Here is a 23,298-nt window from a genome sequence, read left to right as displayed (position 1 = left end):
TTTAAGAAAATACAATCATAATTTCACCTCATATTATCTATAAAAATGTTCTATTTCTTTAAAAAACTTATCTTGGACAATTTTTTTTTTCTCAATACCATTTTAGATTTTATCTGGATTTCGAATCTAAAAACTTGCATTTCTCACATGTAGGTATGTTTGAAAGGTTTTCTTGCCTAGTGAATCTAAGAACTTTTATTTCTAACATGTAGGTGAATGAAAAAAAAACACATAAAAATCTGCAGCCCAATTACCTCATGTATAACATCAATTCTAACATCACCACAAACAATGCCGCAAACACAGGAACAAAACAGATCCATGGAATAATAAACCAAATACACCTAAAATCTCAGGAAATAATACAGTTATACCACGTACAGTGCCGCCACATTAACACGACAAGGGAAGTAGATAATTCTACTGAGAATATCGACCGAACTATTGCATAACACAACTCATTTAGTTTATTGGCCTAGCTCTTGGACGACTGCTTCTCTTTAGTCTTTTGAATTTTCAAGACCTTCTTCACTATCTTCTGCTCTTCTACCAGAAAGGCTCGAATGATCCTGGAAATGAAGAAATAGAATTGGATGATAAGGTGCAAACTGTACAAAGTTATAGGCTATGAATCGGCTAACGTGCTGAAGCCCAAATTACCCACCTCTCTCTGACAGCACCTCCAGATAAAACTCCACCATAAGCTCGGTTCACAGTCCTTCGGTTTCTGGATAGCCTAGACCTCTTGTACTGAGTGGGTCTCAAGTGAGGAATCTAAACACGAAGGAAAAGAATCAACATCTAGAAAAATCAAAAAGAATAAAAACCTGAATCACATCAAGAAACAAAATTTCAATCAAAAATAGATGGCAATCCATTAGGCAATGAGCAGATGATTTTCTGAAATGAACCTATAAAAAAGCATAGGAACATATGTATTGACAATTTTTTCATAATGGCAATGATGAAATACCAATAGTGTGACCACAAGAGCATGTGAGACCCTCCGCGTTAGTTTATCTTTTTCAGCATTTGGCATTTGACCGACTTGCCAGATGCATATAATTTAAGAACAATTTTTTTTCACAAAAAACAACCAAAGAAAACTGTAACCTAAGTTCTGCTGTTGCAGAAGTGATATAGTGAGAGGTTAAAAAAAAAAAAGCACAAACGAACCAGAATAAAAGCTGGGTCATAAATGTCATGGGTTCTGTACTATTTCAAACCACGAGGAAAAGCGGATTAATCCAGCACCAGTGCACCATTGTTCCGCAAGCAGACACGGAATAATTCTTCAAAGTCCTGTGTTAGACCAATGTAGGGGTGTTCATGCACTGAAATGGATTGTCTAAACAATTGACAGTCATTTATAGACATCACTATTCTTCAGCATAAAGATTATGGCAAGTGATGATGAGATTTTATCCATCATGATGAAATTTTATCCATTTCAGATAAATTATGCATATCAAAATAAGATTTTCACTTAATCCTGCATAATTAAATCTTAACAAATATATAGATCACTTGAATCTCATCAAATATATGGACCACTCAACTCTCAACAAATATATAGGCCACTTAAAATGTCAAAAATAATCTTTTTCAAATATTCTCCCACTTGATTCATGTATCTTGTCATTCACTGGAGTAAACAAAATACATGAATCAACAGTAAACAAAATACAGGAGTCACGGTGAAAGGTGAGGAGGCGACTATTATGTCTCATCTATCACAATTTATTATGCTTCTCGAGCCAATATAACTTAATGAATAAACCCTATATTTACTCAAGATCCAACTTTAATGATATTTCTCAAATGTGTACACAAATAAATATGAGAAAATGTCAAATTAGAGTTTCATCAATAATTAAATTATTTTTATAACAAAAATTACATGAAGAAACAAGCCCCATTCGATCGACATGACCGTGTCATGCCTTTAGTCAAAGGATCAACAATCATCAATTTAATCCTAATGTGTTCAATAACTACCATCTAAATTACATGGAATGATTTAGCAAGAATATCAAATATTACAATTATAACAAATAAATAATTACAATCAAAATATTTATATTTACCCAAGTAGCACAATAATACTTAACTGTAATAATATTTCTATGTTAATTATTTGCATAATTGAAAATTGCACCATGTCTAAAGTCTATTTAAGAATTACATATCCATTGAAAGTTTAAGAATAACATCGAAATTAGAATTCAGAAAATTAATTCTTAATACATGACTAAATAGATATGAGAACATATTACCAAATGTCAAAATTATCAGTATCAAAATTAATTAGGTAGAGGGTAAGTAAATTAATTTAACTAAATAGCAAATTATATAGAAAATTTGTACAAAACAAATTTCAAAAATTTTCTAACAAATTTTAATCGAATCGAGGAGGAGATAATATAGCACCGTTACCTACTGTTAGAACTTAAATCATGATTTTCTATATTCAAATAAACATAACGAACAAATGCAGAATAAGATTGGATATTACCCCAGCCATTGATATTCCAATAAAACTTGAATAAGACTCAAATATTCTTTTATCAATTTGAGAATCATTTATGCACTCCAATCCTTATTATAAATGGTGTAATAATTGTTGAAGGAGTGTGTGATTAGGAACCTCAAAGCCACTATTTATAAGTAACTTGTTACCATCAGAGTCAATCCAAAAGATTATGACAAATTATGATGAGATTTTATCCAATTCAAGTAATTATGCATATCAAGAAAATATTTTACACTTAATTATGCATAATTAAATCTTAATAAATATATAGACCACTTAAATCTCAACAAATATATGGGTCACTTGAAATGTCAAAATAAAAATTTTTGATATAATCATGATTTGCTACAATCTTCTCTTAAATTGGCTTTGTCATGGTAATGATTTACCAATAAAGAGTGGCTTTGAGGTCCCTAAGAATTGTTACGCCATCTATAGTGAGGTTTGCAATTCTTAAAAGACTCACAAATTGATAGAAGAATATGAGTTTTATTCAAGCTTTACTAAAATATCAATGGTTAAAGGTAATATTCGGTCCTATTCTCCATTTGTTCATCATGTTTATTTGAATATAGAAAACATGATTTAAGTTCTTAAAGTTGGTATCAGAGCGAGTTTTATCTCTGCCTTAATTCGATTAAATTTTTTATTTCAAAATTTTGTGAAAATTATTTTAAATAATTTTTCTATAATTTGTTATGTTGAATCAATTTTCATTACCTCCGCCAAATTAATTTTGACACTAGTAATTTTTCCATTTTGTGAGATGTTGTTCTTATATGTATTGAGTCATATATTAAGAATTAATTTTTCTAAATTTTAATTTGCATGTCATTATTGAACTTTCAATGCCTGCAATTCTGATGACTTTAGACATGTTCATTAAATAGAAATACTATTATAGTTAAAATTATTGTGCTAATTTGGTAAATAAGTATATTTAATATCTTAACACGTATTATGATTGTAATTATTGACTTATTATGATTGTAATATTTGATATATATGCTAAATCATTTCATATATATGCTAATTAAGTCAAAAAAAAATTAGCACTTAAAACTCACATCTACTCAAATTTAATTATTATTGAATTATTTATAATTTTATATGAATAAGTTAGTTAATAATAATTATGAGGTGGCATAAGAAATCATGAACTAAGAGAATTTTTCATAGACGGTTTAAATTCCTCTAAGACTTAACCAAACTTTCCCGAAAGCAATCTTAGAAAGTGATTTTGCATAATCGTCATTAACGACAATAATTAAGTTGTTTAATGATAATTATGAGGAGACAAAAAAAAGAAAAAATTAAAGGAGTTTGCGGCTGGTCTTCTGAGGAATATTATTCTATCTAAGGAGTTTAGTTTTTAATGAGGACTCACCCGATCAAATTTTACTATGCGCACAAGTTCTTAGTAAATGTTAATTGTATTATTAAATAATTATTATGTAAAGCATTAAGCGGAAATTTTATCTAGTGAATTGTATAATTTTAAGTAATTAAAAAATAACCATAACATTTCTAATCATATAAATGTATACATTAAGTGAATTTAGATCACTTAATATATATTAATTGTGATTTATTTTATAAATATAATAGATTTTGCTGCACATGAATTTTTATTATATCTATATAACTAATTAGAAGGGGAGCCTTGGCGCAACGGTAAAATTATTGCTTTGTGACCAAAAGGTCACGGATTCGAATCCTGGAAACAACCTCTTGCAAAAAGCAAGGTAAGGCTGCGTACAATGGATCCTTCCCCGAGACTCCGCATAGCAGGAGCTTCGTGCACCGGGCTGCCCTTTATTTATATAACTAATTAGGATAAAATATCAAAATTAATTTTCCTTAATTTATCAAGGGTAGTTAGGGGAAATTAATTTAATAATTTTATTATAAAGTTATATTTAAATCTAATTTGATTAAAATTTTAACCCACAAGACAATTTTATGTCACTAGATTTTCATTACATAATTTACATTGGTAAAACATGACATTTGCCTAAAAAATTTTAAAGTAATAAGCATGTGTCTAAGTTTATAAGTAGTACAACTTGTGAATTTCTCTGATATGCATTGCAACATTCTCAAACTTAAAGGGGATGATTATAATGTTTGAAAGTAAAGAATTTTCATTACTGAAAATAGCATTCCTGATATAGTTGGCCCTTATGAAAAATGGGAACAATCTAATTGTCTTTGTGTAATGTTTATAAAGATCAAGATCTCTGCTGATACTCATGGTTGAGTTGAAGAGAATTATAATGTTAAAAATCCACTTAAGGTAATTGATGAACAATTTGCAACTAAAGACAAAGCTCTAACTAGCACCTTAATTATGTATTTTAATGTCTCATATATTTGTTGAGATTTAAGTGGTACATATATTTGTTAAGATTTAATCATGCATAATTAAGTGAAAATCTTATCTTGACATGCATAATTATCTAAAATGGATAAAAGCTCCTCAGGATTCGCCACAATCTTTTGAATTGATTCGGTAATGATAAGAGTTACTTACAAATAGTGACTGTAATGTCCCTAATCACACACTTCTTCAAGAACTATTGCACCATCTATAGTGAGCTTTGGAGTGCTTAGAAACTCGCAAATTGATAAAAGAATTATTTGAGTTTTATTTAAGCATTACTGGAATATCAATGGCTAGATGTAATTTCCTATCATATTCCGCATCTGTTCATCATGTTTATTTAAGTAGAGAAAAACGCAATTTAAGTTCTAACATGTTGAGGCACAAGACATCAAATATAGAAAAGGCACATAGAGCTAACAACAAGACATTCTCAAGAGATGTTCATTTCATCTACAAAAAAAATCACAACATATACAACTCTAAAACATCCATAAGCTCTTTTAGGCATAAAATCAAAACAAATAAAATTCAAAATGTGGAGAGAGAGAGAGAGAGAGAGAGTAGAAGTTAAATTAATGGTATAACATATCTCTACTAACCAGTGTTCTTAAAATCGGCCTAGATAACATATCTCTACTAACCAGTATTCTAAAAATCGGCCTAGGCGGCAACCTAAGCACTAGGCGTTCGCTAGCCGCATCGAAAACATGCTAATCAACCAGCCTAGGCGGGATTAGGCGGCCCTAGGCATCGACTAATCGGTCAACTCGTCTAGGCACTGCGAAAATAGTGTAGGGTTTTCATGATTTGTTTTAGTTTGGACTTTTAAATTTAAAGCTCAATTAAAAAAAAACTAAAATGTAATTTTGAGTTTGTGTCCGATGATGATATTGAATTTGTGTCCGATGAAGAACAAATTTTTGAAAAATATGGAGAATAAGAAGTAAAATAAATTTGTGATATTTTATTCGTTATGTGATTTTGAACTCATTTTAAATTTGATGTTATTGTGTTGGAGTTATAGAATATGATTTATTATATAATATATGTTGATATCGTGGAATCCGCCTAACAACGCCTAGTCCCTACCTAGACGGCCTAGGCGCTAGGCCAGGGTGTAGCACCCGACTAGCGCCTAGCGAATTTTAGAACCTTGCTACTAACCCATATGATTTTATAAGTGAAATATACATCATCATTTTCTTTTCATATAATTGATGTTAAATGACCCGCAATATCATCACAAATTGCATATAAAACTCAAGCATTAACTTTTCTCATTTTTAAAAATAATAATAATAATTTAGACCTAGGTAGGGAAGGAACAAAATCATATCAATATGCTGGTTAATGCTGATTCATTATAATAACAAAAGCATTCAAATCTATAGTTTCTAACAAGATAACAAGTCAGAAAATTTTTAAAGATAAACAAGAAGCAGCAGAAGTGCAAACCCCTTGGATTCTCTTTCCAGTCACAGGGCATTTCGGTCCGCTGGCTCTCTTGTGAGTGTACTGGTACACGAGCTTCCCACCTGCACTTTAGAAAACAAACCAATTCACAACGAAACGAACCGTGATTACGAGAAAACGAATTGCCAGACACCTTACGCCAAATTATCAAGAAAACGAAAACAAAATCCTTGAAATAGAAAGGGAATAATTTTAAACAAGACCAATAATCAAAGTAATGGAATGGAAAATCGAATCATTTAAAATAAAGCTGGGCCATCAAGAAATTTGCTAAAAGCTGGAACCACGAGAAAGGAAGAAAAATTGGATCTTTACCAGGGGTTTTGACTACACGAGTCTGATTCGATTTGGTGGCATAGCTATGCCTCTTCCGGTAGGTTAACCTCTGCACCATATTGCAGATTTCTTCCCCTCCGCCGCTGCCTATATGAAGCTTGAGATAAGCAAATCACCAACTGTTGTAGCGTGTCTGTGTGTGGCTATAAACAGAGCGAAGGCAGCCTAATTGCCTAAGAAAATGACCTAGATCCAACGGTCCGCAAGAGATCCATGCGACGGCTGTGATCCTTGAGTATAATTTAATATTTTTGCCTGAAGTCCAACCTGGATCCTGTAAAACTAACCATTATAAAAAATGAAGAGAGGATCAAGATCGAAGGAAATACGGAAATTTTCCCAAAACATACTCTTTCCATTTTACCTTTTCTATTAAATTTAATCTTTTTTTCCTTTTCTTTGCTCATTCTTCTCTCTCCTCTCTCATCTTTCCCTCCTCTCTCTTTCCTCTCTTCTTCTCAATTTCAGGTAATATTTCTTCTCTCTCCTTTCTCCATATAATATTTCTTCTCTTTTCTCCTCTCTTTTTTACATTTCTCTCTTCTCTCTTCTCTCTCGTGCATGTATAAATATCAAACTCATGTAGGACATGATATAATTCTATATAAACTTAACGTGAACCTAATATATATTCATATCATGCTCAAGACCCAACATAGATTTGATATATATCTATATCAGACTCAACGTGAGTGTAATATAGAATCATATTAGGGTCACATTAGGCCTAATATGAATACATATCAAATCTAATATGGGTCTAAGATTACAAAAAGTCCAACGATGTCATTCATTGATTATTTCGACTTTTCCAAGGTTGTTAAAATATAATTGGAAGAATCTATTCTAAACCCAACGTGGGTCCATGTTGGACATAATATGATTTCATATCAAGCCCAATATGAGCCTGATATGATTCATATCAGGCTCAATGTGGACCTTAATTATAAGATTTATATCAAGCTCACATTAGGGTTTAGAGTCAATTCTTCAAATTACATTTATATATCTCCAGAGAAGTTGAAATAAGCAATGGATGACACCGTTGGACTCCTTACGGTCTTAAAAATTTACAGGACCTGAAATGGATCTAATTGGACATGCCTAGGTCCATTAGTGGATTTTGGTTAAAGCTCATTGATGGACCTAGACATGTCCGATTAGATCCATTTCAGATCCTCTGAATTTCTAAGACAGCAAGGAGTCCAACGATGTCATCCATTGCTTATTTTGGCTTCTCCGAGAGTGTTAAAATGTAATTAAAAGAATCAATTCTAAATTCAACATGTGCTCACGTTAGGTCTAATATGGAATCACATCAAACTCATATTGGCTTGATATAGAATCATATCGAGCTCATATTGGGCCTAATATTCATATCATGGTGACAAAAGGTGAATACGCTCGCCCTAGTGCCCCGCTAATTTATCCCAGGATAAATATGCAGAAGGTAAATCACGGATAGTTACTAGCTTTTGAAATATTATGCAAAAAGAGAGAGAGGAGAGAGAGAAATGAAAAAAAAAAAAAAAAAAAAAAAGGGAGAGTAGAGGAAAGAGAAAAGAGGTTATTAGAAATGTAAAAAAGAGAGAAGAGAGAGGAGAAAAGAGAAAAAGAGAGGAAAGAAGGAGAAATAAGAGAAAAAAATAGATTTGACAAGAAGGATAAAAGAGTAAAAGTATAAACTTAAATGTGCCTTTTGATTAAATATTAAAGTAGCACGTGTTTTTTTTGGTTAATTTAAAAATATAGATGTGTGTTTTTTTTAAATTGCTCATGGCAATATTTTTTAGTTAGAAAATATTTTTTTCCTTTAATTTATATCATTAGTTTTTCAATTTTAATTAAGTACTAAAACAAATGATATAAAAAGGTTGATAATAAAAAATATCATTTAATTTTAATCGACTAACTAATAAAAGAGAATCAACCTGTCGAAAATAAATTATTTTAAGGATAAATTATTAAATAATTACTTTGATAGTAAATTATTAAATAAATCATTAATAAACTAATATGAACTTTTAAAATGAAAAATATACAATTATTAAATTATAATAAATAGGCTAAATAACTTTAAATCCCCTTATGTTTTCCTTCCAAAAGCAGTTTGCCCCCCTATATTTAAAAAATGATGTTTAGCCCCCCTATGTTTTAAAGAAAAAAAGATAAAAAATAATAAATGACCTGATATATATTGGTGTAATATTCCCTAGGTCAACCTGGTTGACTGAGCTTGAATTGAGTCAAGCTCGAGTCTTGATTTTTGGATTTCGATGTTTGACAATACATATAGACAACACATGAAGATTGCAGGTGCAATTGTTCATGTGGGAAGATTGCGAAGGAAAGTCAAGTAGGTCAAGGTTGAATGGATACTTGACTGGAAAATCCTGGTGAATGAAGTCAGGTGAAAGACCTAGTGAGTGAAGCTAGGCAGAAGGAAATCCTGGTGAGTGAAGCCAGGTGAAAGTCCTAGTGAGTGAAGCTAAGCAGATGAAAATCCTAGTGAGTGAAGCCAGGAGAAAGTCCTAGTGAGTGAAGCTAGGCAGAATAAAATCCTGGTGAGTGAAGCCAGGTGAAAGACCTAGTGAGTGAAGCTAGGCAGAAGAAAATCCTGGTGAGTGAAGCCAGGTAAAAGACCTGGTGAGTGAAGCTAAGCAATTGGGAAAGTCCTGGTGAGTGAAGCCAGGCACGAGGAAATCCAGATGGATCAAGGCTGATCGGACATCTGGTGTTGGAAAGTTCAAGTAGGTCAAAGGGATTGACCGGATACTTGGCACGAGTTGGAAAGACCAGGTAGGTCAAAGGGATTGACTGGATACTTGGCATGAGGAGGAAAAGTTCAAGTGGGTCAAAGGGATTGATCGGACACTTGGTGAGCGAGTATTAGCAGGTCAAGGGTGACCGGATGCTAGGCATGATGGACCAACAGGTCATGGTTGACCGGATGTTGTTTTAGGGGACTTTGGACTTGTTTTTGGGCAAAAACAAGGAGCTGGATCGATTAGCCGATCGATTGGCACATGCCCAATCGATCGACCGATCGATTGTGTGAGTCCCCGCGACAAGCCTTCTCCCAATCGATCAGTGGATTGATTGGGGAGAAGCATCGCGCGAACAGAACAGCTCTGGATCGATCAACCGATTGATCCAGAGCCCTCAATCGATCGGGCGATCGATTGGGAGCTGCGTCTTCGCGCGATAAGCCCTGGATCGATCGGCCGATCGATCCAAGCAATTCCCGAGAGCACAGAGGTGGTCTGGATCGATCAACTGATCGATACAAAGCCTCCCCAATCGATCCAAAGCCTCCCCAATCGATTGGGAGCAATCCGATTGATTGGGATTCGACCGTTGGCGTCGATTAAAGCCGTTGTCGAGCTCTTTCTCCGCTAACGCTCGCACTGTTCAGCTCCGATCTTCACAGCAGCTTCTCCACAGCGTTTTCCACTCTCACTGCCAGTTCTTGAAGGATCTTGGAGAGACATCCAAGTCAAGAGGCATGACTACAACAAGAGGAAGAAGCTAGGGTTAGGGTTTTCACTGCATATCTTGTAAGATATTTCTTGTATTTGTCTTCCCTTGCTTTCTTGTTGTATTGAGAGTATTGTAGGGCTTCTCCGCCTTCGGTAGTTACCATAAAGGAGTGTTTTATTAGTGGAGAGTGCGTGAGTGTGTGGATCATTGGACTAGTCACCTCTTCTTGAGGTGGATACCAAGTAAATCTACGAGTTAGTGTTGTGTGGTTGTTTCTTTGTATTTTCCGCTGCATTTCATCGCAAGAAGCAAGCAACGATGAGCACGGGATCGCGCCGTGCTATTCACCCCCCTCTAGCTACATATTTGGTCCCAACAAGTGGTATCAGAGCAAGGTTGCTCTTCACCGGAATCATCGCCGGAAAGGGAAAAGAGCTAGAGGGTGAAGAAGTTGGAATAAAATTCTTCAAGTCAAAGATTTTATCAAGCTCAACTTTAATGGAATTCCAAGACGGACTTGGATTCGATACAAGGGTGCCTCCATCATTTATTTCAACAAGCTTCGATCTTTGGAAATCAAGGATCGAGAATTTCTTGATGATGGAGATAGAGCAATGGTTTGCGCTAATGGAAGGATTTGAAGCTCCAACAAATTCCAAGGGCAAAGTTCTCAAGAGGAGCAAGTGGAGCCAAGAATAAATCCAAAGATGTGAGGGCAATGACAAAGTGACCAAGTTTTTGGTCAATTTATTGCCAAGCAACATCTTGGAGCAAATTGGAGATTTTGAAGATGCCAAAGAGCTATGGAGAAAATTGGCAAAGATTCATGAGATCCCCTCCACTCTACTAAGCCAAGAAAAATCCAAAGAGGGTGACTCATTGGAGCAAGACCAAGAGGAGGAGAATTCCGAAGGTGAGAGATGCTCATCTTCCGAACAAGAAGTCCAAGAAACTTCATCTTCAAAGGAATGCAATGAAGAGGGCAAGGAGAGGGCATACTCCTTGTTCCATGTACAAGATGAAGATGAAGAAGTCTCCACCTCTAGGATTGAGGGGGAGTGTAGATCATTGACACCGGAGCAAGAAGAATCCTCCACATCCGGGTCAAGAGAAGAAGAGGATGAAGAAGTTTCCACCTCCACAAGTCAAGCTAAATCAAATGAAGGATCAAGTGCCATCCCTACACATGAAGGTATAACTAATTCAATTAAAAATAAACATCACATTGTATATTTTGAGTGTAGGGAACATGGCATTACAAGAGCAAGTGCCCCAAGTTGGCCAAGAAGAAGGGCCAAGTTGTACTAAAGAGTAAGGAGAAGCCCAAGGAGACCGCCCCCACAACAAAGAAGAGCAAGGAGCACATTGTGTGTTTCTCTTGCAATCAAAAGGGACATTATAGGAGCCAATGTCCCAAGGGGAAGAAAGCGGTCAAGGTTCATGGAGAAAGCACAACTCAAGGGGGAGCCTCCAAGGTAAAAAGAAAGGTATCATTTATTGAGCCTACTCCCTTGAAAAATGGTAAAAAACATGCTAGTTCTAATTTTTATCATTTTAATGCTATTTACCATAAGAATAAAAAGCATGAGAGCTTTAAAGAAAAACATGTGGCTCTACATGCTAAAACTATCACACCTAGGTTTAGAAAGGTAGATAAAAATCTAAACAAGGAAACTAAGAATTTTAGTTATAGGTCTAGAAATAAAAATGCTCATGAATTCATTGAAAAACCTAAAGCTATGGACTTAAGGATGGAAAATCAAGTCTTGAGGTCAATACTTGATAAGTTAGAAAAGACCCTAAAAAGGATGGAAAATATCCTAAAAAGGCAAAATGAGCAAAACCTAGGTTTAGGAGCACAAAGGTCATCCAATGGCCATAGAGGTTTGGGATACAAACCCAAGGCTAAGAAGGATGTAATTTCTTACCATTGGATTCCATATAGCTATGGAACCGAGTCTAGTTCTAAGAGTCAAGTCAAAAATACTAGGGATGTTATCCCTAAGAGTATCTTTGCAACAAATGTAACTAAGACTTCTAAGAAGTCTAAGCAAGTCACAAAGAAGTTCACAAGGGAGGTTATTCCTAGGGTTGACCTAGAAAAGGTGATCAAGGCTTCTAAGAAGCCTAACAAGGTCACTAGAAAGGTATTTAGGGAAGTTATCCCTAGTGAATACCTAGAGCATCCAAGGAGCATCAATAGGTTTTGGGTTCCTAGGAGCATTTTCTCTACCCCATAAATGGGTTAGAGAGTATCAACTCCGATTAGAAGAGTAGTTAACCCAACTTTGATGAAGTTGACACTCGGAGAGCATTTTCAAGGTTATTATTAACCTTTGAAAATGATAAGGGGTATATGTTTACTCTTGGGAAGAGTAAAATGTGTCACATTTTGAGAAATTAGATGATATTTTAAGTGACACAAATATGGAAAATCAAAAGAACTACCAAGTTGGGATTTTGGTATGTTCTTAGGAAATTAAAGGCAATATATGCCTTAACTTAAAGTGGTTACTCTTTGAGAGAGTAATTTGTGCCAAATTTTGAGGAATATGCTTAATTTAAATTGGCACAATGTAGGAAAAGGCAAAGAAAATGTCAAAATTGGGTTTTGGCATTTTCTTGACGAAATTGGGCAATCTAAGATTTAGCTAAGGTTTTAGAATACTTAGATAGGTAATCTAGGTATATTTCATTAATGCTAAAACTTGTCATGCTTTGTTTGTCCATCATATGTCATGACATCATGTTTATTCTTGCATTCATATTTTATTATGAAAACCATAAAAATATCATGTCATGTCATACATACATCATGTAGTTATAGGATATTTTCTTTTGAAAATTATTTCTTTTTGATGTATGCCATAACATTATCATGCATTAATTTATTTTATGCAAACTAAGGACAAATGACATTCATTAACATGTAATATCCTTGGTGGATGTTCATCACCTCAAAATGCCTAGATAAATATGCATGATCCCTAGAATAGGGCAAAACCAAAGTTTACATCTCACTAAGAACTATAAGGTGACTTATATGTGGTTTTGTACACATTAAATACAAGTGAGATGTTAGGATGATGAACAAAACTCAAGATGTTGATTTAGTGCATTCTTTTGAGTTTTAGGTTCATCAAAACACATAGTTATGTGTTTTCCAATCATTGAAAAAACTAATGTACAAGTCATGTGCATTGAGCCCAAAGAACATGGTTGGATATTGGTTTTGAAAATCAGTTTAAAATACTTTTAGAAAACTTTGATGAAGACTATCTTTTGATAGTAATTATCATTGAAAAGTTAGACACAAACTAGAAGAAACCACTAAAGTTTTTACAAATTTTCAAGTTTGTGTCAATCTTGAAAAATAGAAAGTATTTTCATAGAAAATTATTTTTCCTTGATAGTATGTCTCCTAAGTAGTGTCTACATGAATTTTCACGATTTTTAGAATTTTGTAGAATTTTTGGGGAGTTTCTGAAATTCACTGAAATGAACTTTCAGTTTTTCAGAGCTCCAATCGATCACCCGATCGATTGGAGTGCCTCAATCGATCGGGCAATCGATTGAGAGGAACTTTCCAGCGAGTAGAAGCTCGCTAGATCGATCAGCCGGTCGATCCAAGCAGTCTGAATCGATCAGTGGATCGATTCAGAAGGGTTTAATCGATTGGAACCCAACTCCAATCGATTGGGAATGCTGATTTTGACTGGGAAAGTTTGATTTCAGCATTTTGGACCATGTTTTAGTCTATGTAACCATTCCTTACCCCTCAAAACATATTTTTATACATCTAGGGGGAGTTTTCATGATGAAAACTAGGATGGATTAGTTAAGGAAGACTAAGTAGAGGTTTAGGTTGAGGTTTGGTTTCATTATTGAATTTATGAACCTCAAAACTTCTAAATTTGGGTTTCCTAAAGGTTTAGGGATTCCAAGTCATTGTTGGTGCAATGACAGAAGTCACGATCATATCTTTAGGGGGAGTTACTCTTTAAGGACGTGAACATTATTTTTCATACACCTTGAAAGGTGGTTAACCTTCTTTCGTGAGAATGCTCAAGGTTGGGCATTTGACTACAATGGAGAGTGGATATCTTCATTGTTTCAGTGAGATATGCTCAAGGATGAGCATTTGATGAAAATGAAGGGTATGAGACCTTCATTTGAATCGTGTGAATATACCAAGTGGTATATGCTCAAGGATGAGCGTTGAGAATAATGAAGGATATGGGACCTTCGTTGTTGTGTTGTGAGCAACGAGTAAAGTTGCAAACAACGAAGGGTAACTCTTCATGAGGAGAGTTTGTTCTTGATGTGTGCCCAAAGATAGGGAATGTTTGTGATGTGTGCCAATAGGGGGAGAATATAGGGGTTAAGTTAGGCCTTCATTCCCTAAATAGGGGGAGAATGTGCATCGCCCTATGGGAAAAGGGAAGGATGAAGGGAATCCTCATTCATATATTGGCATGAAGGAAGTTAGGCTATGGGATTAGCTTAACTTAAATAAGATATTGTCAAACATCAAAAAGGGGGAGATTGTTGGTGCAATATTCCCTAGGTCAACCTGGTTGACTGAGCTTGAATTGAGTCAAGCTCGAGTCTTGATGTTTGGATTTCAATGTTTGACAATACATATAGACAACACATGAAGATTGCAGGTGCAATTGTTCTTGTGGGAAGATTGTGAAGGAAAGTCAAGTAGGTCAAGGTTGAATGGATACTTGACTGGAAAATCCTGGTGAGTGAAGCCAGGTGAAAGACCTAGTGAGTGAAGCTAGGCAGAAGGAAATCCTGGTGAGTGAAGCCAGGTGAAAGCCCTAGTGAGTGAAGCTAGGCAGATGAAAATCCTGGTGAGTGAAGCCAGGAGAAAGTCTTAGTGAGTGAAGCTAGGCAGAATAAAATCCTGGTGAGTGAAGCCAGGTGAAAGACCTAGTGAGTGAAGCTAGGCAGAAGAAAATCTTGGTGAGTGAAGTCAGGTAAAAGACCCGGTGAGTGAAGCTAAGCAATTGGGAAAGTCCTGGTGAGTGAAGTCAGGCACGAGGAAATCCAGATGGATCAAGGCTGATTGGACATCTGGTGTTGGAAAGACCAAGTAGGTCAAAGGGATTGACCGGATACTTGGCACGAGTTGGAAAGACCAGGTAGGTCAAAGGGATTGACTGGATACTTGGCATGAGGAGGAAAAGTTCAAGTGGGTCAAAGGGATTGACCGGACACTTGGTGAGCAAGTACTAGCAGGTCAAGGGTGACCGGATGCTAGGCATGATGGACCAACAGGTCATGGTTGACCGGATGTTGTTTTAGGGGACTTTAGACTTGTTTTTGGGCAAAAACAAGGAGCTGGATCGATCAGCCGATCGATTGGCACATGCCCAATCGATCGACCGATCGATTGGGTGAGTCCCCGCGACAAGCCTTCTCCCAATCGATCGGTGAATCAATTGGGGAGAAGCATCGCGCGAACAGAACAGCTCTGGATCGATCAACCGATTGATCCAGAGCCCCCAATCGATCGGGCGATCGATTGGGAGCTGCGACTTCGCGCGATAAGCCCTCGATCGATCGGCCGATCGATCTAAGCAATTCCCGAGAGCACAGAGGCGCTCTGGATCGATCAACCGATCGATCCAAAGCCTCCCCAATCGATTGGGAGCAATCTGATCGATTGGGATTCGACCATTAGCATCGATTAAAGCCGTTGTCGAGCTCTTTCTCCGTTAACGCTCACACTGTTCAGCTCCGATCTTCACAGCAGCTTCTCCACAGCATTTTTCACTCTCACTGCCAGTTCTTGAAGGATCTTGGAGAGACATCCAAGTCAAGAGGCGTGACTACAACAAGAGGAAGAAGCTAGGGTTAGGGTTTTCACTGCATATCTTGTAAGATATTTCTTGTATTTGTCTTCTCTTGCTTTCTTGTTGTATTGAGAGTATTGTATGGCTTCTCCACCTTCGGTAGTTACCGTAAAGGAGTGTTTTATTAGTGGAGGGTTCGTGAGTGTGTGGATCCTTGGACTAGTCACCTTTTCTTGAGGTGGATACCAAGTAAATCTATGAGTTAGCGTTGTGTGGTTGTTTCTTTGTATTTTCCGCTGCATTTCATCGCAAGAAGCAAGCAACGACGAGCACGGAATCGCGCCGAGCTATTCACCCCCCTCTAGCTACATATTTGGTCCCAACAATATATAGGTCAAAAATTTTGGTTTATTGTATGTCACATAAGATTTTTTGTCACACCAACACTTCATTGCTGCTTTATTGTATGTCACATTTGATAATGATAAAGAGATTTTTAATTATGAACTTTATTCCATCTTTATTTGATTTTGGTTCATCAATTTAAAATTTTGATTTTTTTATTTGGTAAGTGTGGTGGAATGAGTTTTTGAATAGTTATTTCTTTTAGAGTTGCTGCATATCTATTATTTTTACTGGTACATGTATAAATTTTGTGAGAGTTATTTTAGGAACAAGTGAAATTTTTGACCTATATATAAATCAGGTTTGATTAAGATTAAGCTTTCAATGATTATGTGAGATTTTTTATTTTTTACTTTTCTTTTTGTCTAAAAATCTAAGGTTTCCTTAAATAAGGATATTTCAGTTAGAATAATTTTAACATTTAGAATAGTAAAGGAGTTATTTTGGTCATTTACTATTTTTTTTTTCTTTTTTTCTTTAAAACATAGGGGGCTAAGTATCATTTTTTCAATACAGGAAGGAAACTACTTTTGGATGGAAAATAAAAGAGGCTTAAAGTTATTTAGCCATAATTTTAACATTTAAATAAAAGTAAGGGTTATTTTGGTCATTTATTATTTTTTTCTTTAAAACATAGAGGGGCTAAGTGTCATTTTTTAAATATAGGGGGGCAAACTGCTTTTGGATGGAAAACATAGGGGGGTTGAAAGTTATTTAGCCTAATAAATATGTTATTTCTAACAAAAGTATCGTATCACGACAACATAGCTAGCCAACAAATGAGCAACCTACTAGTCCGGATAATGGTTTAGTAGTAGGACGTTTTTAAATTTTTTTAAATATTTAAGAATCCAATCTCAATTTTAGTAAATTAATAAATAAATTTTTTTTTAGCCGATCCCACCTAGTGGGAAAAGGTTTGATTGTTGTTGTAATAAATAATTTTTTTTAATAAGCAGTTGACCTGAGAACGATAGCTGATAGGTCGCTCACTACGAGCATATCGGGATGACAATTTCCTCCAAACCTGATAAATGATCTGATATCCTACCTAAATAGAGAAGGGTATAAAGGGATTTTTTGGACCCAATTAAATAATCGAATATGTATTCAAGTAATCAGGTATGAAGATTGTTAGCATAGGATAGGCCGGTCCTAGACTTTAAAGGACCCAGTACAAAAAAAATCGTTTTAATTAAAATAAGAAAATTTCATTTAAATTAAAGGGTTTACATGTGTGCACTACTGTGTAGTATCGATGGGTGAGAGCGGTGACACGACGATGCGACAACAGCGACGCTAGATGATGACTATTGGTGTGGGCGAAGAGTTTGAGAGTGAACAAAAGAGGATTCCGAAATATTAGGATTAGGAAAATAGAAATCAGAAAAGACTCGTCTATTCTCGTGCGAATTTTTCTCTTTGTCAGGAGCATCAAAATTCATAATATTTTAAAATTTATAATTACATCTTTTAATTTTTGTTCTAGTGGATATATTTTATTAGCTTTTACTAAAAAAATATATATAAAAAAATTTTACAAAAAAAGGGACCACCAGAGGTGGGGCCTTGTGCATTGGCCCCACCTCGACAGCCCTTAGACCAGCTCTACATAGGGAACACCAGATAATCGAACGTGGTTTTGATATTGACAAATATTCAAAATTAAGGTTTCTTGTTATCTATGATGTTAATTAAGTATGCAGAAAAGTTCTAGTTAAGGTTAGACAAATAAGTTTTGATCAAGTGGATTGGGCAAAAAGTCATGATCAAGTGGATTGGACAGAAGTCTTGGTAGAACTAGGACATCAGGCAAAAGCCCTGGGGGTCGCAGACACTAGGCAGAATATAGCCAGGTCGAGGATCGGACGTCTAGCGGGAAGTCTGATAACGAGTCTGTCACACTCGTAAATCAAATTAACAAATGTATTTTCCACTGAACCCCTTAACTACACAATTATGTTGTAATAACGAGCCCAGGATCAATCTCTCGAGGAACTACGGTAGGATGTAATCTAGGATTGTCATTTATTTCTATTTTTGGGATTTTTAACATGAAAATGGGGGGCTTTAAACTTTGAAGCTAATTCTAATGAAAAGCACAACAAATAAAAAATTAATCTAATGCATAAATGAAACCTAACTATATGCCAATGATCAAACCATAATGCATTGTCACCCTACATTATAATTAAACCATCAACACACTTAAACTAAATATGAAATAATGAAATACAATTAATTCTGATCTATAACACTAATTAAAACCCTAGCTTAAACTTAACAACCTAACAATTAACCAAGAACAAATTAAACTCAAATTAAACTACAACAAGGTAATGAAATACTAAATGACTTGCTAAAAACATAACAACCTTCAAATGAATCTGTTCTAAGATAATAAAAATAGTAACAAATGAAATAAACCCTAACCGATCCAATCTCTCAACCAATCTAACAAGCTTCACATTCTTGCCATCACACAAGAGTGCCAAAGTCGAGAACACCCAACTCCGGACCTCAACGAAGCATCTCAGCTGCGTCTTAGTTCAAGGTATGCTCAACAACGCCGACGGACCACCTCGGCGGGCTAGAACAACCCTAAACCCACTTAAGTGCCGAAAATATGGATTTCTGCTACCCGGAGCTCTCTGGATTTGGGATGATGTTGCGGACTGTAGATGGGCAACAGATGAAGCTCAATAACGCCGGCAGACCACCTCCAAGCGTCATTGATGAGAATCAGAGTCGCCAATTGGAAGACCACTTCCAAATCTGGCGAAAACAGAGAAATGTCGCGAGCCAAATTCCACCGGAGGGAACATCCTTCGATGGCTCCAGAAGATCGGGATGAGCTGCCGTGAAGTTCTACAATGAAGTTGAAGCTCGAGAGGTTGATTGGAGAAGGAATCAGGGCAGAAATCCGGAAGAAGACGCGCACCGGGATGAAGCCGCGCTGTGGAGGATCGACGAAGCCTGGAAGCTACTGTAGCTTTTGTTTTGAATCTGTTCCAGATCTGAACGGACGGCTGAAATCGATTTGGCGCTTGATCAACGGTGAAAAGCCACCCAAAATCTGATCCGGAGGTACTGATCTTCATCTAGGGTCTGGATCTACTCTCCCTTAGGTCGGATTAACCATATCTTCACTGGATGGTTCAGATATGCCCAATCTTCGATGAACGGTCCAGATTAATTTGGCTTGATCAATGGTTGTATGAACTCCGATCTGATTCAAAACCTCTATATCTTCATCTATGGATGCGATCTCCTCCTCATTAGGTTGGATGGACCAGATCTTCAATGGATGATTCAGATCTCTCCTGTTCTTGATGAACGACCCATAATGCTCCAAAGCTTGATCGTGTCGTTTAAACTCCGATTAGAGCCCAATTTCGGTTCAAATAGATCCACATCCACAATCCTTTGATGCCTACAAAATAAGAATCAAATATTAGCATCAAATAACACAAAAATAAGATTATTTGCAATTAAGTCCAAAATCGGTACAATGCATAAAATATGATGTAACCATGATTTAAACCTATGAAATCAACATCAAACCATGCATATATGAATTAAAATAATACAATAAAATCATGGTTATCAAAGTCCCAGAGGTCAAAGATCGGATACTGAGCAAAAGTCCAAATAGGTCTGGAGGATCGAATGTTTAGCAAAAAAGTAAACTCTTATAAGAGGAGTAAGTGAAGATATGTTCTTTATTGAGGGAATAATAGGTATCAGTTCGACCTAGGATTTTAGTGAAATCCAAAATCAGAATCAGACAGTTCCAAAACTATCCAAATCATTATATTATGTCTATTTTTCTAACTCTGTGATGCAGGAAATCAAAGCTAGAAGTTGGTCGGAAAGGGACTTCCAGGTGCCCAGGAAGGGTCCAGGCACCTGGAATCTAGATGCCCGGATTGTTGGGATCGATGATCGCGGCTAGAGAGGGGGGTGTGAATAGCCGCCCCAAATCGCTCGTTTCTTCCTACAATTCGTTAGCGCAGCGGAAAACTAAACTAGAAACGAAAGGAAGAATATCAAACCTTAACACAGCGATGTACGAGGTTCGGAGATGATACTCCTACTCCTCGGCGTGTCCGTAAGGTGGACGAGCCCTATCAATCCGTCGGTGGATGAGTCCCCGGAGAACCGGCTAATATAAACTCCTTCGGGGTGGAGAAACCTCACCACAATCTTTGCAACAGCAATAAGGAGTACAAGAAGAACAAGAACACAAGAACAACAGGAATGTAAAAACACTTGCTTGCCTCTTGTTGTCGATTGGAACCCAGATGAAACAAAGACTTCTAGGATCCAAACTCAGCTAGAAAACCAGCAGAAACTCACAGAGCTTCAGACAATGAGAGCTCACAAAGCTCTAATCGCCGTGTCGTGAAGAAGAAGTTCTAGCGAGGCTCGATCTCCTTTATAATCTGCGAAGAAGAAGACAGAAACTAGCCGTCGTGTGTCGCAACGTGGGACTGACCGATCGGCTCACCGATCGGTCGAGCCTCTCGATCGGTCATGGACCGATCGGGCTCTAGTCTGATCGGTCCACGGACCGATCAGCCATATCTTCACGAGCCATCGATCGTGCTTCGACGGTCCGTGGACCGATCGTTCAGCCGATCGGTCCCCCAGATCGATCGCCAACTCTCGTGAGAGTTGGCTGCGTCTCGATCGGTCTCGCATCAAGAGCCTCGAAGCCATCGATCGTTATCTCGATCGGTCACCGGACCGATCGATACCAACAGATCGCGGATCGATCCATCGATCGATCCGAGCTTGGTTTTGCCCAACCAAGTCAAACCAACATCCGTCAATCTTGACCTGTTGGTACATTGCGCCTAGCATCCGGTCACTCCCTTGACCTGCTAGGACTCCCCGCTAAGTGTCCGATCAATATCTTAGACCCACTTAGACTTTTCTCTCCGTATCAAGTATCCGGTCACTCCTATGACCTACTTGGACTTCCCATCACCAGATGTCCGATCACCCTTGATCCATCTGGATTTTCCCTTGCCTAGCTTCACTTACGGGACTTTCACCTAGCTTCACTCACTAGGGTTTTCACCGGCTTCACTCACCAGGATTCACAACCGCTCGGCTTCACTCACCGGGACTTTCCAACCGCCTAACATCCCACTTAGGACTTTCCCATTCACCTAGCTTCACTCACTAGGATTTTCACCGCTTCACTCACCAGATTTCGCCTGGCTTCACTCACCAGACTTTTACCTTCACCTAGCTTCACCACTAGGATTTTCACTGGATTCACTCACCAGATTTCTCATTGCCGGCTTCACTCACGGGACTTTCCACACCGCCTAACATCCCAGTTAGGACTTTTCCGTGCCAAGTCTCCATACTTGACTTTTCCTGCCAAGTCTCCATACTTGGACTTTTCCGTGCCAAGTCTCCATACTTGGACTTTTCGCGTGCAAGCTCCCTGCTTGGACTTTTCCAAGTCTCCATTCTTGGACTTTTCCCGAATCAGTCAACCAGTCAACCTTGACCTACGGTTGCACCAATAATCTCCCAAACATCTTTCTTGTCCCATATCAAGAATACAACTCTTCCACGAGTGTCAAACATCAACATGCAACTCAACTAGGTCAACCTTGACCTAAGGTTGCACCGACAATCTTCCTAAGTCAAACATCAAAATACAACTCGAGTCGGGTCAACCAGGTCAACCTTGACCTCTAAGGTTGCACCAACAATCTCCCCTTGATGATTGACAAACCCATAATCAAGTTAGGTTAACCCGATAACCTAACTTAGGTATGCAATCATCTTCCAATGTCCAATGTTCTTTCCTGGAACATTCTCTGGACATTCTCCCCTTCGGTTAACCCAATAACCTAACTTGGGTTCTCCAATAATTCTCCCCTTTTGACACACATCAAAAGAATTCCAATGTTCTTCCTTGAACATTCCTTGACATTCTTCCCTAGCTTAGGTTAACCCGATAACCCAACTTGGGTTTCTCCAATAATTCTCCAATGAACACTCTCCTTTTGACACACATCAAAAAAAAGAGGGTATCAAGGTCAAGAGTTTCTTCTAATGAAAGTCCCATACCTTTCATTGAAACTCTTAATTTCCCTTGATACTAAACTCAACAATCAACTTAGTGATAAACCCATATCACTAATCCTCAAAAGTCTTAAGGGTAAAACTCCCCTAAAAGTCAACTCTCCCTTGACAATTAGGTAAACTAAAGGTCAACTCCCCTTGACCATTGCACCAACAATGTCTTTATGAGTTCCAAACCTTTAGAAACCAAAAACATCATTTTCATAACTGAAATTTCAGAACAAACAAGAATCGAATTAAGATACGCCCGATCGGTCCCCCGCATCGACCCTTCACCGATCGCACTGTGTATCGAACTCCGGATCGATCGGCCTGCACCGATCCATGCTTCGGATCGGTCCACGCACGATCAGACTTTCCTGGATCGGTCCCCGCACGATCCGGACTCGATAAGCGATTTCAAATTTCCTTCCCAAATTCAGAAACTCCTAGAAAATTCGAAAATTTCAAAAATTGTGAAATTTTGAGGATACATTCCTCATAACATATACTATCATGGAAAAATAGTTTTCTATGAAAATAGTTTCCATTTTTCAATCTTGATACAAAGTTCAAAAACTTTGAAATAGTTCAAGTTTAACTTAACTTTGTATCACAATGTTCAATGATGAATGCTATCACTAGGAAAGCTTCATCAAGGTTTTTCAAATCAATTTTAAAATGCTTTTAAAATCATTTGAATTTAGGACCATAATCTTATGGCTAGATGTACATGACTTGTACACAAGCTTTCCCTATGATCCTTCATTTCTTGAATTAGGGTCATCTAG

At 37.0% G+C, this 23,298-nt stretch overlaps 1 protein-coding gene across 1 annotated transcript; it reads right to left on the bottom strand.

Annotated features, from left to right (window-relative positions):
- Positions 1-299: 299 nt before the first annotated feature.
- On the bottom strand, positions 300-6,866 carry LOC121984234 (60S ribosomal protein L34). Its single transcript, XM_042537072.1, has 4 exons — positions 6,708-6,866; positions 6,375-6,454; positions 665-774; positions 300-569 (listed from the first exon to the last, which is right to left on the bottom strand). The coding sequence occupies exons 1-4, from the start codon at positions 6,784-6,786 to the stop codon at positions 476-478; spliced, it is 363 nt and encodes a 120-aa protein (XP_042393006.1). The 5' UTR covers positions 6,787-6,866; the 3' UTR covers positions 300-475.
- Positions 6,867-23,298: the final 16,432 nt, after the last annotated feature.

The sequence above is a fragment of the Zingiber officinale genome, chromosome 5B (genome assembly GCF_018446385.1).
Source record: "Zingiber officinale cultivar Zhangliang chromosome 5B, Zo_v1.1, whole genome shotgun sequence".
Taxonomy (NCBI): domain Eukaryota; kingdom Viridiplantae; phylum Streptophyta; class Magnoliopsida; order Zingiberales; family Zingiberaceae; genus Zingiber; species Zingiber officinale.
The sequence above is the reverse complement of the archived record's forward strand: the minus strand, read 5'-3'. Positions and strand labels throughout refer to the sequence as shown.

Coding starts and splice junctions, on each gene's coding strand:
- LOC121984234 (XM_042537072.1), bottom strand. CDS start 6,786: ATGGTGCAGAGGTTAACCTACCGGAAGAGGCATAGCTATGCCACCAAA. Junction 775..6,374: donor CTGGAAAGAGAATCCAAGGG/GTTTGCACTTCT, acceptor CTTCGTGTTTAG/ATTCCTCACTTGAGACCCAC. Junction 570..664: donor GGAGGTGCTGTCAGAGAGAG/GTGGGTAATTTG, acceptor CTTCATTTCCAG/GATCATTCGAGCCTTTCTGG.